The sequence below is a fragment of the Cryptomeria japonica genome, chromosome 4 (genome assembly GCF_030272615.1).
Source record: "Cryptomeria japonica chromosome 4, Sugi_1.0, whole genome shotgun sequence".
In the NCBI taxonomy this organism is placed as follows: Eukaryota; Viridiplantae; Streptophyta; class Pinopsida; order Cupressales; family Cupressaceae; genus Cryptomeria; species Cryptomeria japonica.
The window spans coordinates 428769268-428785427 of NC_081408.1; the positions used below are offsets into that span (position 1 = coordinate 428769268).

At 36.4% G+C, this 16160-nt stretch overlaps 1 protein-coding gene across 1 annotated transcript; it reads left to right on the forward strand.

The window, feature by feature from the left end:
* The first annotated feature begins 15025 nt into the window (after positions 1-15025).
* Positions 15026-15544, forward strand: LOC131031129 (uncharacterized). The gene has a single exon (XM_057962169.1). It carries the CDS (start codon positions 15026-15028, stop codon positions 15542-15544), a length of 519 nt encoding a protein of 172 aa, XP_057818152.1.
* The last annotated feature ends 616 nt before the right edge of the window (positions 15545-16160 follow it).

Sequence of the window (16160 nt, forward strand, 5' to 3'; positions counted from 1 at the left end):
TAAGCATGGTACCAAGTTACTAATGGTTTATGGTGATTCAGAATTAGCAATTTCACAAGTTAGGGGCAAATTTGCTGCAAAAAATGAAAAATTAAGAAGCTACAGGAACGAAGTCTAGGATCACATTGAATTATTCGATGCTTTCTCAATCAATTGGACTGAGAGATCCAACAAAATTTGGGCAGACTTCATGGCAAACTTGGCTATCAAGCACAACGACATCCCTTTAGATGACATTACCCAAGTGGAGATTAAAACTAGACCGTCAGTGCCTAATAATATAAAACCCTCGCAAGTTTTTGATGATGACAGGTATTTACTAAAAAAATTATTTTGTGAAGATCAATATGAGCACCAGCGGATTGATTGGAACAGACTTGTGGAGGACAAAGATGACAAAGCAATTGTACTTTGGCAAGAAGTATTGCAGCTGAAAACTAATAAAATCCCAAAAGGATTAATAGAGCTTGAAAAAATGTTTGATGATAAAGATGTAATGAATTTTAGGCCTAATTCAGGAGGATGTGAGGAGGTCGAAAAGATAAACTTGCGAAGTGAAAGCAACCCAAGAGAAGTATATCTTGAAAAGAAGCTCACACCAAAAATCAGAATTGAATTGATTAATTTGTTGAGGAAGTATAGGCATGTTTTTGCTTTCTCATATGATGACCTTAAAGCTTACAGGGAAGATTTGTTCCAGCATGAGGTACCTTTGAAGCCTAATGCAAAACCTTTTAGACAAAAGCAAAGACCTATAAATCATAACTTTGCTCCAAAGATGAAGGAGGCGTTAATGAAAATGAGAAATGCAGGGATTATTCAGCCTATAAGGCACTCAACATGGGTATCAAATTTAGTACCAGTAAGAAAGAAAAATGGTGATATTAGGTTATGTGTAGATTTTAGAAATCTAAATGTTTCATCTTTGAAAGATAATTAAGCCTTGCCTAATATGGAAGCTTTGTTGCAGAAGGTCACAGGGAATGAGTTGTTATCTATGATGGATGGCTTCTTGGGTTATAATCAAGTCAAAGTTAGGGAAGCAGAGAAGTTCAAAACTACATTCACTACACCTTGGGGTACTTATGTTTATGCTAGGATGCCTTTTGGACTAACAAATATAGGAGCTACATTCTAGAGAGCTATGGACATGGCTTTTGAGGGCATGATTGATTGTATCTTGGCAGTGTATCAAGATGATATGACCGCTTATTTTAAAAAGGCAGAAAATCATTGTAATGATCTAGAAAAAAAAAATTATTAGAGTACTAGAATATTGCATATCTTTGAATCCTAAAAAATGTCACTTCGGGGTTACTGAAGGAAAATTATTAGGTTATATTGTCTCAAAAGATGGAGTTAGAATTGATCCAGAAAGGATTGTTGCTATTGATAAAATCCAAATTCTAAAAACTGTTAAAGCAATAGAATCTTTCTTCGATCAAATTAACTTTTTGAGAAGGTTTGTTTCAAATTTCTCTGAAATCATAAAGCCTATTGCTAAAATGTTAAAAAAGGGTGCTGAAATAAAGTGGACTAATGAAGCTCTTGATGCTTTTGTAAATATCAAAAGAGCCTTCAAGGAAGCCCTTGTTTTAAATTCACCTGATTTCTCTAAACCTTTTCAAGTATTTTCATTTGCCTCATTCCATACTATTTTTGTTGTCATGTTACAAAAGAATGATGAGGGTCATGAACAGCCAGTGGCATTTTTTAGTAAAACATTACAAGCATCAGAATTTAATTATGATTTGAATGAAAAACAGGCTTATGCTCTTGTGAAAGTTGTGAAATCCTTTAGACCTTACTTGGTGCCACCATTATTACCTATGTACCAAATGTTGTTGTTAAAGACATTTTTAGACAAACAGAGACTACTGGGAGAAGATGCAGATGGATAAACCAAATCTAAGAGTTCAATATTGATTTACAAATCACAAAATTGGTAAGAGGTCAAGGTTTAGCGAAGTTGATGGCAGAATCTAATCTTGAAGTAGCACAAGTAAACCAGGTAGAGCTTAAAGATGTACAAATTAGCATTGAAAGATGCCCTTGGTATACAAATATTGTTCACTTCTTGAAATACATGAAATGTCTAGATAGTTTAAATGATAGTCAAAAAAGAACTTTAAAGATTCAAACATCTAGGTATGTATTACTTAATGGGGATCTATACTAGAAAAATACAGATGGTATTTTTCTATTGTGTCTAGATGAGTGTCAAGTATATGTTATTTTAAAATATTTACATGAAGGTGTATGTGGAGGTCACTTCTCAGCTAAAACTACTACTCACAAAATTATTAATACTGGTTATTACTGGCCTCAAGTTTTCAAGGATTGTCATACTTATGTCAGAAAATGTAAGGCTTGTGAAAAGTTTTTAGGGAAACTCAAATATAATGGAGCCATTCCTCTAAGGACCATGCATAGAGAAGAACCATTCCAGATGTGGGGTATTGATTTCATAGGAGAGATAGCAAAAAAATCTAGTGGTGGGCATAAATATATTTTGGTTGCTACTGACTATTTTACTAAATGGGTTGAGGTTATTCCTACAAGACAGGATACAAGCAAAGTGGTGATGAAGTTTCTCTTAGAAAATATTCTGACCAGATTTGGAGTACCTCGGAAGATTGTAGTAGACAATGAGATGTGTTTCAGATCCAAGGAGTTCTCTGATTTCTGTGAAAATTATGGTACCACTCTGTCTTACTCATCACCTTACCATCCCCAAGGAAATGGACAAGTAAAATCAAGCAACAACAACTTGCTGAAGATTACCATAAGGATGTTGGGTGATAATAAAAAGGCTTGGGACTCAAAATTAGTCTTAGCAGTATGGGCTGATAGAGTGACAATCAAGAAGTCCACAAGATTTGCCCCATGTGAGCTTGTATATGGCAAGGAAGCAAGATTTCCCTTAAATAATTTGCTTCCAGTTTATAAATTTGTTACAGAAAAATGTTTGGAAGAAGTAAACTTCATGGGGGACAGATTGATGGCTTTAGTTGAGCTGGATGAATGTAGATGAGAAGCTTAGGAAAGAAACTTATAGAGACAACAAATGGTAAAAGCTTTACATGATAGAAAAGCATGTGACAGATCATTTAAAGATGGGCAATGGGTGTTAAAATGGACTGCCAAATATCAGGATAAAGGGAAGCATGGCAAGTTTGATGCACTCTGGCTGGGACCTTTAATCATTTTAGAAAAAGGTGGAGAAAACTCCTATTGCTTGCAGGATACTGATGGTCAAATGCAAGAGTTCTTGGTTCATGCTCAGTATATTAAGCACTTTTTCTCTTGATGAGCAGGGAGTATTTTTGTATCATAATAGTTTAAATTTCTTTTTGTTTTCTATTTTCAATTTGCATGTTGGTCTGCTTTCTAGAGATAACTAGGATCTTGCTATGTCCTTAATGAGAACATACATCCCCAGAAAGAGCCATTGTTAGCACATATTTTTACAAAATATTTTATGCTACATAGAAGCCTTTTTTTTTTATCATATGAGCATTTATTATTGGTTTACATGTGCGGGAACCTTATTAGCATACAAGTAAAGTTCTCTAAGGATCAGTTGTTTAAGGAATATCAAGGTATCACTTGGGCATACTGAGGGCATGCACTGAGTATAGACTGCACGAGGAATCCATTATGAAGCATTTGTCAATAGAGGAGTCATTATGGTGTGATCAAGGATTGTCTTCTAGTATGTTTCAGATCCTGTGGGAAAAGTTGGGATCATCAATTTACAGGATGGATGACTCATTTGTGTTAAATTGCAAAATTTCACTTATCGGCATAAGTAGTTCCAATGAAACCGCATTGACAAGCCAAAGAAGGATTATCGGCATCACTTATATCGGTGAAACAGAGCATGAACTCATTGGAGCGCTTAAAAAATACTCAACACGGTGCGCACTCCTAGAAGGGTCATTCCATCGAGATAGCTTGTTCCGATGAGGTAGTAGGTGGTTGTTTTCTATCGGCTTATCGGCAAAGCGTAGAAATTGCTATACTGATAACGTATGAAACCATCGGTATAACTTATAACGGTATGGGAAAGGTTATCATATAGTATTGGAAGATCGGAAGTAATGGCAAAGTTTTATCCCGATACCCGATGAATAAAGGAAACCAAAGGCTAGCCCATTAGAAAAAAGAACCATATCGGAGTAATGCAGAAATAGCTAGACGTATCCCCAATGACATGGAGAATCAGAAGGCGGAGCTATCGGTATTACCTATATCGATAAAACAAACTCAAAAGCTTAAAACACAAATGCGCACCGGGAACTCATCGGGACTTCGGGAGGAATAGAAAAAGGCTATTCCAACCCTCGATGAAGATAGAAGCATTTGTGGGGGAATCGGCATGAGTTATATCGATAAAGAAAGCATCTAATGAGGATTCATCAGGACATCGGAAGAAGAAATTTTATGTTATGCCGAAACTCGATAGGACCATTTAGGCAAATGGTAAGTGTGAGGAGTTCCTCGGGATAAGTTAAGCCAATAAGGCGGTGGTCTTAGTCAAAATGTGGATTGGAATATTGAGATCATCGGGGCATCGGAGGGACATGAAATAAACTATGCCAACACCCGATGAGTTAAATAAAAGGAAACCAAAAGCAAATGCATCGGGGAGAGTTATGCCGATGGAACGTTAAAACAAAAGGCAAAGTCGAGACTAAAGTGATGCCCATCGGGATAAAATGAACCATCAGGATAAAGAAAAAATTGATATCCTGAGACCTGATAAGTGGGTCGGGATAGTTTGTGCCGATCAAAAGGCAAAAAGTGGTAAAGTCATAACAACCAATGCCAAACATTTGAATCATCGGGAGGAGTCTCGCCGACTAGCCGTTGGACGTCTTAATGAAGCAGAACTGACAAAATGGTTTCCATTAAATGCATCAATTGAGTAGATCCATTGCCACACGAAGTAAATCCATCAAGAGTTGCAATAATCAATTGTAAGATTGGACTCCTTGGGACATATAGCCAGTATTGCAGAGCAGCATTTCTCATGAAGTTATTGCAGAAAAATATCAAGTGCTTATTGAGAAAATTTCTGAGTTACTAAGCATAGAGTGAAGGAATTTGCAAAGATGGAGGGGTCAAGCTCAAAAGGGAAGCAAAAGGTTACTGAAATATCTAGTACCACGGCAAAAAAATCAAAGGGTGAGGTCAGTGAGGTCCGAAGATAGCTAAATTGGGACATAATAGACCAAATGGGATCTCCAGGAGCTAGGTCACACAGAGCTAAGGTAACTTTGCCTATCCGCAACCAATTGGAGGATAGATATAGAGAGATTGGATATGTATTCACCATAGTGCGAGGGCATGAGTTGTTCCTTTTCCATTACTTCCATAGGGATGAGCCCATGCCAATTTCAAACCCATGGAAAACTGTTCTAGGTAAACTTGTAGTACCCAATGTGTTTGTGAATATTGATTTGTTGAAGCTTTTAGTAAGACATTATAATGCAAACAAGCGATGCATTATGTTGCCTGATGGGACTACTCTAGTGCACTTTGCAAAGGCTACAATTAAGGAAGTTTTTGCAGTAGATTTGGAGGTGGATGTGCCTTTATCTTTTGTAGATTTGGAAGAGGAGTACAAGAAGATGGACACTACATTCCAGGGTTGGAACCTTGTTGTCCACAAAGTAGAGAAGGGGAGACTAACAGAGGAAGATGGTCCTCCCTATGACATGACTATTTTCAAGAAGTATTTGCAATATACATATATGGCTTATGGTCAGGTGGGAGGAGTTGAAGCTCCTGATGTGGCAAACATAGGACTGCTAGTTCTAGCAGCAGAAATTCAGAGGCATGAGCCCAGGGTTTTTGACTTCGCTTCATACCTGGTAGATAGATTGCATGAAGGTTTCTTGAACCTGAAGGATAATCCAAACAAATATTTCAAGCACTATTCATTGTTAATGCATATTGTTTTATTTATGGGAAACTTATAGGGTTATGGCCGGAAAAATTGAATGTAAATACAGTTGGGAAGGATGGAAAGAAGAAACTAATGCAATTATGGGTTTCCCTTTGGGATTACAGATTTGTGAATTCTCATTACCTCAAATTTGAGGAATTCTTTGTCAAACCAGTTTTCTTGCTCTTTGGTGAGCCTCGGCAAGGATCATTTTCTGAGGAGGTCAAGAAGTTTCTTAGGCCTCACGAGCACCAAAATCCAAAGGTCAATCACAACTGGGGTGATTGGTACTCATGCCAAAATTTCACTTTTGTTCGATGCTATGGATTTGAGGGTTATCCATATGTGCTACCAAAGTCTGCATCAAACAGGATTGCCTTCTTGGAAACTGTAAGGCAGTTAAGTTTGTCTAATGCCAAACATTTTGGAGGAGCACACAAACAGGCTTTCCTCCCTGGCACACTTCACTTTGAGGATTTTAAAATTGTATCATTCAGGGCATATGAGGCTATTGACAGGAAGCTGGTGGATGAATACAACTTGTTTCAGCACACATCTAGAACATACTATGATCCTGAGGGTTACATCCATTCAAACGGGAAAAGACAAGAGTTGGGAGACTACTTCCATCAGGAAGATGAATTTGAAGACATGTGCAAAAATAAGGAGGTGGAAGAGCTTGCAGAAGTTATGGGGACCCTGGAAAAGAAGCTAGAGGAAAGAAGGCAGAGACTAGAAAAGATGGAGGGAGAACCAGCCCAAAGTGATTCAGAGGAAAATGAAGTAGTCTCCAAGCTCTATGCACCTGAGATGGAGAAGGACTCGAAAGCAGGGAATAGGCTTATTGTTTCTCTAAATGCATAAACAAATGAAAGAATGGTAGAGCATGTTTCTTTTGTATCTAATGATCAATTCATTAAGTCTAAGGAATTCAAATCATTCATGTACCACTTCAAGGGTAAGAAATTAAGGGAAGCAGTACCAAACGTTACCCCTGAGAATGAAGCAGAAATGATGAGGAGGTTGAAGAAAGACATTGACATGGAAGTTGAGACTATGACCCCGCAAAAGGGTAGGCAATTGCTAGTAGAGGCAGGAATAATTGTGTTTCCAGGATGCGACCTGAGTGCTTTGTTTATTTTTTAATCTTTATTACATTCAGATAATAAGGATATGAAATTGAACATCCAAGGAGTGCAGGATATTTTTATTGGATCGAGATATGATCCAAAGGAGGAAGAAATGTTATTGTGGGCCTTATATCCTCTTAATAAAAGGCCAAAAATCATTGATGTAGATAAAGCTTTTGGTCACATGATGACCTTGAAAGTTGGAGAAGTAGATCCCATGGTCACAGCTAACATGGGTATTAATATTTCAAAATTCAATAAGGCCCAAATGAAACATGTGATAGCACAGAAGAATAAGTATAAGGCTTTATATGAAGAGACCCTTAAGAGGAGTGGGCACCCGATTCCCAAAATTACAAATTCAAGAGGCCAATAGAAGAAAAGATTTGAAAAGCTATCTTATGAACACAATAAGTTGTAAAAAGAGATGAGAAGCATTAGGGCCGATATCGCTTGTGTGTTGCTAAGTAGGAGATATGACAATATGGAGAAAGCATTGAACGAATTCTGGGATGAATATCAAAGGAACATGGACAATATAGTTTCACACACTAGAATTCGAGATAGACTCGACATGTTGTTACAGGATGCATCGAACAGAGAGAAAGTAAAGAAGAAGGTGCGGGGTCTGCTTGTTACATATGAAGAAATTACAAAGGAATTAAAGTTTGAATTTGATGAATGTCAGTAGATTGTTCAACATGGGGTTCCAAGTCTGGTAGATGATGCAGGTGTAATCAAAGACAAAACCGTATGGATCTCTGAGTGCAAGCCTATGCTTAGTGCAACCCAAGCCATCGCCAGAGCAGATGTCCTTCACATGAATGACACGGCCAATTAGTTAGAGAATTTTTATGTGATCGAGAATACAGCCAAGGATGTGATCTTCAATGCTACAACATACAAGGATCTAGGCTACTTGCGACACATTCAAAAGTGCTAACACCGGCTAGATCAAAAGTCTTAGTGTTGTGTTTTAGTTTGTGTAATGTAATTGATATCTTAGTTAGGCTGTTAATTACTGTTCAGTTAGTTGTTAAGATAATGAAAGGGTGTGTCCTTTCATTCGTGTCTTTCAGCATATGTATTTGTATTGAGTCGTTTTGTATCAAATGGGATCACAATTTTTAGGGGGAACATCATACTGTTGTAGGGACTGAAAGTCGTATGTATTAGAAAAATTTATAGGAAGAAGAAGTATCATTTTTGTGCAAGCAAATTATAATGAAGTATCTCCAAGTGTAGTTTTTGTGTACTGTCATTTCTCATAGATTAATATACAAGATTCACTATTTCTACTTCAAACGCATTATCTACTTTCTGTGTTGATGAAACATTATTTGTCCTCTTGATAAATCTGTTTAAGGATTTGTTGTAATGTGAATCACATGTTGTTACATTAAATGTGAGATTGGGTTCTTATTGTTTATGTGACACATACTGAACCATTATAGTGGTTATTAGTATTGTCTCCTGAGTTGATAAAGTTGTTTGTCCACAAAGTATCATATATATTCTGTGATAGAGGCACTGGTCTATTATTCATTCTCTGAGATTCTGATTTGATATGCATAAGGTCCTTGAGAGAAAATCATTCTTCTGAAACCTTTTGAATTATTCTATTGCATATTTCTTGAATTTCCTCAAAGCATTTTATATCCAAAATACAACAATCTTTATACACAATTATCTTTACATTCAGTTTTCAATTTCAAAAGCATTCAAATAAAAGAACTCAGCAATGGCAGGAAATTATTGTCATTCTTGCAAAGAGTTGTCTTAGCAAAGTTTAAATCCACTTTAAATAACTCTTTTTGTGCTTGAGAGGGAGAGGTATACCTACCTAGGTTCAGTGGAGCCTTAAGTGCAGAGGGATTTGGTCTTTGACCATCCCTGTTCATTGGCCAAGGCTAGTTGGATCAGTTAAGGGCTTGGCAAATCCTTAAGTTTTCCAATCTGTGGTTTTGGGCACCAACAGATTGGTGACTCTGTTGGGGACTTGTGATAAGAAGCACTTAAAATTTCTGGGGGTTTCATTTTAGACTTTGCTGGACGAAAGAGCCCGAAAGATTAGTAAAAGATATTATTCCTCTTAGGAGGTGGCGACTCTACATGTAATACATGAGTAATTATTGGTATATTGAAAAAATAAGAGAAACTCCTAGAAATTTGTCATTAAGATTTATGCAGGGGAGGAGATCTCTGCACAAAGGGCAAGAAGATCTTGTTCAGTTGAGTCCCAAGAAAACGAACAAAGGAAAAAACTCAAACATGGTATTTGAAGGATATAACAGATTTCCTAGTAGGGAGGAAGATTCTTCATCTACTGGAAAATCCAAGAATAGAGAGGAAAATCCTTTTCATAAAATAAGTTATAAGGATGATAGACATAGCCATGATGAGATCATGAATGTTGAGGAACAGGAAGAAAAATAGTGTGATGATCTTATTCTTAAAATGGCAGATATGAGTGTTGGTGATGCCAAGATGGAGAGGGCACTTAAAAGGCAACCAGATTGGGTGTTACAAAAATTAGGAATAGAAAGAAATAATATTTCAAGCCCCAAGACAGACAAGGTAGGAGAAGAGAGAGGTGAAACAAGTAGACAAGTAGTTCCAAGATATAGTGCTCCTCATATGAGAAGAAATGACTAGCCTTTTGTAACCTATGACAACCCGTTGGTAAGTGAAATAGAATATGGAGGGATGTGCATAGGGATCAAAATGAAGAAATGCCAGAGGATGGAAAAGGAATGGAGATGGGGAAAATTATGGGAACCGGACTAACACAAATAGGGCCAGCCATGTAGGAAACAATGGGTGTGACAACAACCAGAATAATGGACAAAATAGAGGTAACAATGGCAAATATGGAAGTGGCAATGGTGGAGGTAGGAACAATGGTAACAATAATGGCAATAATAATGGGGGTGGAAATAATGGTAATAATGGAAACTATGGCAACAATAATGGGATTATGAACAATCAAAGCAACCATCATGTTGGTAAACAACCCTTAATCATTGAGAGGTACAGACAATTGGATTTCACTGGCATTGTTGGTTATCCAAATCAGATCACTAATGATTTGAGATTATCAATCCCAAAATTTTCAGGAAATGGAATAGATTTAGCAGAGCAGCATGTTTTTAATGTAAATAATATCATCGAAGAATTTGAGATTCCTCATGAAGATGTGTTCATGAAGTTGTTGCTTCAGTCTTTGACAGAGGATGCAGGGGAATGGTATAGAAGCCTTCCTGATAGATGTATTTGCAGCTCGCAGGAATTTGTGACGTTATTCTTGGAAGAATTTGGAAATCACAATGATCCTTCATTTGCATCCCATGAACTAACAAGCATAAAAAAGAATCAAAATGAATCAATGAATGAATTTATTAAAAGATTTAATAAGGTATTAAATAGAATACCCAAAGATGTCCGACTAGTTGATACATTTTTTATTAACTTTTATTTAAGTGCTTTTGATAGCAAAACTCATTATGAGATTTTGTCTCATAGACCTAACACTTTACATCAAGCATTCAAAACAGTTGTTACTATTGAAAATAATAGGAAGGTGGCGGGGAAAGTTGCTAAGAGAGATGATCCAAAGCTGTACAACTCCAGGGTCCCCAGGAAAGATGATCTTACTCAAATTTTGGACATGCTCAAAGACTTAAATGGTAAGAAAAGTCATAATGAAAGGCCACCATACAGGAACAATAAGCAAATAAGTTACAATTGGCCGAGGTTGCATGACATGCCATATAATACAGATTGGAAAGATGGAAAACCAATAAAACCAAATACCAACAAAGAGACTCCTGACCCATTAAACAAAACTACAAACTTTGTAGATGAATATCTATGGTATGATGTATGTAATCTACCTCATGTTGTAGAATAGTGCATGATTGCCCAGGGCTGGATAGAAGAAGAAGATAAAAATGAAGATTATGAACCAACTATTAATGCCTTCTCATCTGATCCATATTGGGGAAGAAATGAGGATTTATCTGAAGTAGAAGAATATTCTGATGTGCATCAAAGAAGAGAAAATTTGCAATATGGTATACAGCACATGTTTTCTGATGATGATGAAGATATCCCTTCTTTGAGAAAACTATTTCAAGAAGAAGTAGTGCCTTCTTTGAGAAACCTGACTGAAGAAGAAAAGAATAAGCCAATTGAAATGCCAAAGCTTGTCAAGCTAGTGGAGAAAAAACAAATTAGTAAGCCTTCTTCAAACTATGCAACTTTTATGTCTCAAGCATTGTCTCAGGTAAAAATTTCTATGCCCTTGCTTGAAGTAATGAAATTTCCAGAATATAAAGATGAGACCTTGAAGATTATATCAAGCGTTGGGGATCTAAATAAAAATGCTGCTAAGTTAAAAGAGGATCCTCTAGTAATTTACTTAGGCACATCTATCACGAAAAATCTCACAGAAGTTGATCCATTCTATTTGACATTGTTAATTAACAATAAAATGGTCAAGAATTGTATGATAGATTTAGGGGTAGCGGTGAACATCATGCTTAAATATGTCATGAGGGAGCTTAGGCTGCATGTCGACACACCTTATGGTAAGTGTTATGCCATGGAAAATAGGTCTGTATCGATGGTGGGTATTATGAAAGACATAGAGTTCAAGTTTCCAGCTTGCCCGGATACCACATATAAGACAGACATCATAGTGGTACAAGTTCCTGCAAACTACGGTATGTTGTTATCCAGGCAATGGTCAAATATTGTGGGTGGTCATGTTCAGCTTGATCTATCTTATGCTACTATTCTAGTCAAAGGGACAACAGTGAGGATAAACAAAGAGCCAAGATCCCCATATCTCATAGAAGTTGATCCCGATGAAGTAACCTACTTTTTCCATTCAGATATGGACAACTTCTAGGTAAGTATTTCTAAACCTTTAAAGATCAGTAAAGTTACACAAACACTTAAACAAAATGAAAATTTAATTTGGAAATTATACTTTGATGGTGCCTGCAGTAAGGAAGAGAATGGAGCAGGAATTGTACTTATTGCACCTAATGAAAAAAAATTAAATACTCTTTCTTGTTGGCTTTTGAATGTAGTAATAATATTGTTGAATATGAGGCCCTCTTGTTAGGTCTTAAACTAGCAAATAAGCATGGTATCAAGTTACTAATGGTTTATGGTGATTCAGAATTAGCAATTTCACAAGTTAGGGGCAAATTTGCTGCAAAAAATGAAAAATTAAGAAGCCACAGGAATGAAGTCTGGGATCATATTGAATTATTCGATGCTTTCTCCATCAATTAGACTGAGAGATCCAATAATATTTGGGCAGACTTCATGGCAAACTTGGCTATCAAGCACAACGACATCCCTTTGGATGACATTACCTAAGTGGAGATTAAAACTAGCCCGCCAGTGCCTAATAATGTAAAAAGCTGGCAAGTTTTTGATGATGGCAGGGATTTACTAAAAAAATTATTTTGTGAAGATCAATATGAGCACCAGCGGATTGATTAGAATGGACTTGTGGAGGACAAAGATGATAAAGCAACTGTACTTTGGCAAGAAGTATTGCAGCTAAAAACTAATAACATCCCAAAAGGATTAATAGAGCTTGAAAGAATGTTTGATGATAAAGATGTAATGAATTTTAGGCCTAATTCAGGAGGATGTGAGGAGGTCGAAAAGATAAACTTGGGAAGTGAAAGCAACCCAAGAGAAGTATATCTTGGAAAGAAGCTCACACCAAAACTCAGAATGCAATTGATTAATCTGTTGAGGAAGTATAGGCATGTTTTTGCCTTGGTCATATGATGACCTTAAAGCTTACAGGGAAGATTTGTTCCAGCATGAGGTACCTTTGAAGCCTAATGCAGAACCTTTCAGACAAAATAAAAGACCTATAAATCCTACCTTGGCTCCAAAGATGATGAAGGGGTTAATGAAAATGAGAAATGCAAGGATTATTGAGCCTATAAGGCACTCAACATGGGTATCAAATTTAGTACCAGTAAGAAAGAAAAATGGTGATATTAGGTTATGTGTAGATTTTAGAAATCTAAATGTTTCATCTTTGAAAGATAATTAAGCCTTGCCCAATATGGAAGCTTTGTTGCAGAAGGTCACAGGGAATGAGTTGTTATCTATGATGGATGGCTTCTTGGGTTATAATCAAGTCAAAGTTAGGGAAGCAGAGAAGTTCAAAACTACATTCACTACACCTTGGGGTACTTATGTTTATGCTAGGATGCCTTTTGGACTAACAAATATAGGAGCTACATTCTAGAGAGCTATGGACGTGGCTTTTGAGGGCATGATTGATTGTATCTTGGCAGTGTATCAAGATGATATGACCGCTTATTTTAAAAAGGCAGAAAATCATTGTAATGATCTAGAAAAAAAAAATTATTAGAGTACTAGAATATTGCATATCTTTGAATCCTAAAAAATGTCACTTCGGGGTTACTGAAGGAAAATTATTAGGTTATATTGTCTCAAAAGATGGAGTTAGAATTGATCCAGAAAGGATTGTTGCTATTGATAAAATCCAAATTCTAAAAACTGTTAAAGCAATAGAATCTTTCTTCGATCAAATTAACTTTTTGAGAAGGTTTGTTTCAAATTTCTCTGAAATCGTAAAGCCTATTGCTAAAATGTTAAAAAAGGGCGTTGAAATAAAGTGGACTAATGAAGCTCTTGAAGCTTTTTTAAATATCAAAAGAGCCATCAAGGAAGCCCTTGTTTTAAAATCACCTAATTTTTCTAAATCTTTTCAAGTATTTTCATTTGCCTCATTCCATACTATTGTTGTTGTCATGTTACAAAAGAATGATGAGGGTCATGAACAGCCAGTGGCATTTTTTAGTAAAATATTACAAGCATCAGAATTGAATTATGATTTGAATGAAAAACAGGCTTATGCTCTTGTGAAAGTTGTGAAATCCTTTAGACCTTACTTAGTTGGTGCCACCGTTATTACCTATGTACCAAATGTTGTTGTTAAAGAAATTTTCAGACAAACAGACACTACCGGGAGAAGATGCAGATGGATAAACCAGATCCAAGAGTTCAATATTGATTTACAAATCACAAAATTGGTAAGGGGTCAAGTTTTAGCGAAGTTGATGGCAGAATCCAATCTTGAAGCAGCACAAGTAAACCAGGTAGAGCTTAAAGATGTACAAATTAGCATTGAAAGATGCCCTTGGTATACAAATATTGTTCACTTCTTGAAATACATGAGATGTCTGAATAGTTCAAATGATAGTCAAAGAAGAACTTTAAAGCTTCAAACATCTAGGTATGTATTACTTAATGGGGATGTATACTGGAAAAATACAAATGGTATTCTTCTATTGTGTCTAGATGAGTGTCAAGCATCTGTTGTTTTAAAAGATTTGCATGAAGGTGTATATGGAGGTCACTTCTCAGCTAGAACCACTGCTCACAAAATTCTTAATACTAGTTATTACAGGCCTCAAGTTTTCAAGGATTGTCATACTTATGTCAGAAAATGTGAGGCTTGTGAAAAGTTTTTAGGGAAACTCAAATATAATGGAGCCATTCCTCTCAAGCCCATGCATAGAGAAGAACCATTCCAAATGTGGGGTATTGATTTCATAAGAGAGATAGCAAACAAATCTAGTGGTGGGCATAAATGGTTTTTGTTGCTACTAACTATTTTACTAAATGGGTTGAGGCTATTCCTACAAGACAGGATACAAGCAAAGTGGTGACAAAGTTTCTCTTAGAAAATATTCTGACCAGATTTGGAGTACCTTTGAAGATTGTAGTACACAATGGGATGTGTTTCAGATCGAAGGAGTTCTCTGATTTCTATGAAAATTATGGTATCACTCTGTCTTACTAATCACCTTACCATCCCCAAGGAAATGGACAAGCAGAATCAAGCAACAAGAACTTGTTGAAGATTATCAGAAGGATGTTGGGTGATAATAAAAAGGCTTGGGACTCAAATTTGGTCTTAACAGTAGGGGCTGATAGAGTGACAATCAAGAAGTCCACAAGATTTTCCCCATATGAGCTTGTATATGGAAAGGAAGCAAGATTTCCCTTAAATAATTTGCTTCTAGTTTATAAATTTGTTACAGAAAAATGTTTGGAAGAAGTAATCTTCATGGGGGACAGATTGATGGCTTTAGCTGAGCTGCATGAATGTCGACGAGAAGCTCAGGAAATAAACTTACAGAGACAACAAATGGTAAAACCTTTACATGATAGAAAAGCGTGTGACATATCATTTATAAATGGGGAATGGGTGTTAAAATGGAATGCCAAAGATCAGGATAAAGGGAAGCATGGCAAGTTCGATGCACTCTGGTTGGGACCTTTTATCATTTCAGAAAAAGGTGGAGAAAAATCCTATTACCTGCAGGATATTGATGGTCAAATGCAGGAGTTCCCAATTCATGCTCAGTATCTTCAGCATTTTTTCTGTTGATAAGCAGGGAGTATTTTTGTATCATAATAGTTTAAATTTCTTTTTGTTTTTTGTTTTCAATTTTCATGTTGGTCTGCTTTCCAGAGATAACTAGGATCTTGCTATGTCCTTAAAGAGAACATACATTCCCAGAAAGAGCCATTGTTAGCACATATTTTTACAAAATATTTTATGTTGAATAGAGGCCTTTTTCTTTTATCATATGAGCATTTATTACTGGTTTGCATGTGCAGGAACTTTATTAGCATACAAGTAAAGTTCTCTAAGTTTCAGCTATTTTAGGAATATCAAGGTATCACTTGGGCACACTGAGGGCATGCACTGAGTATAGACTGCACAAGGAATCCATTATGAAGCATTTGTCAATAGAGGAGTCATTATGGTGTGATCAAGGTTTGTCTTCTAGTATGTTTCAAACCCTGTGGGAAAAGTTGGGATCATCAATTTACAGGATGGATGACTCATTTGTGTTAAATTGCAAAATTTCACTTATACCGATGAAACAGAGCGCGGACTCATTGGAGCGCTTAAAAAATACTCAACACGGTGCGTACTCCTGGAAGGGTCATTCCATCGAGATAGCTTGTTTCAATGAGGTAGTAGGCGGTTTTTTTCT

Coding starts and splice junctions, on each gene's coding strand:
- LOC131031129 (XM_057962169.1), top strand. CDS start 15,026: ATGTTGGGTGATAATAAAAAGGCTTGGGACTCAAATTTGGTCTTAACA.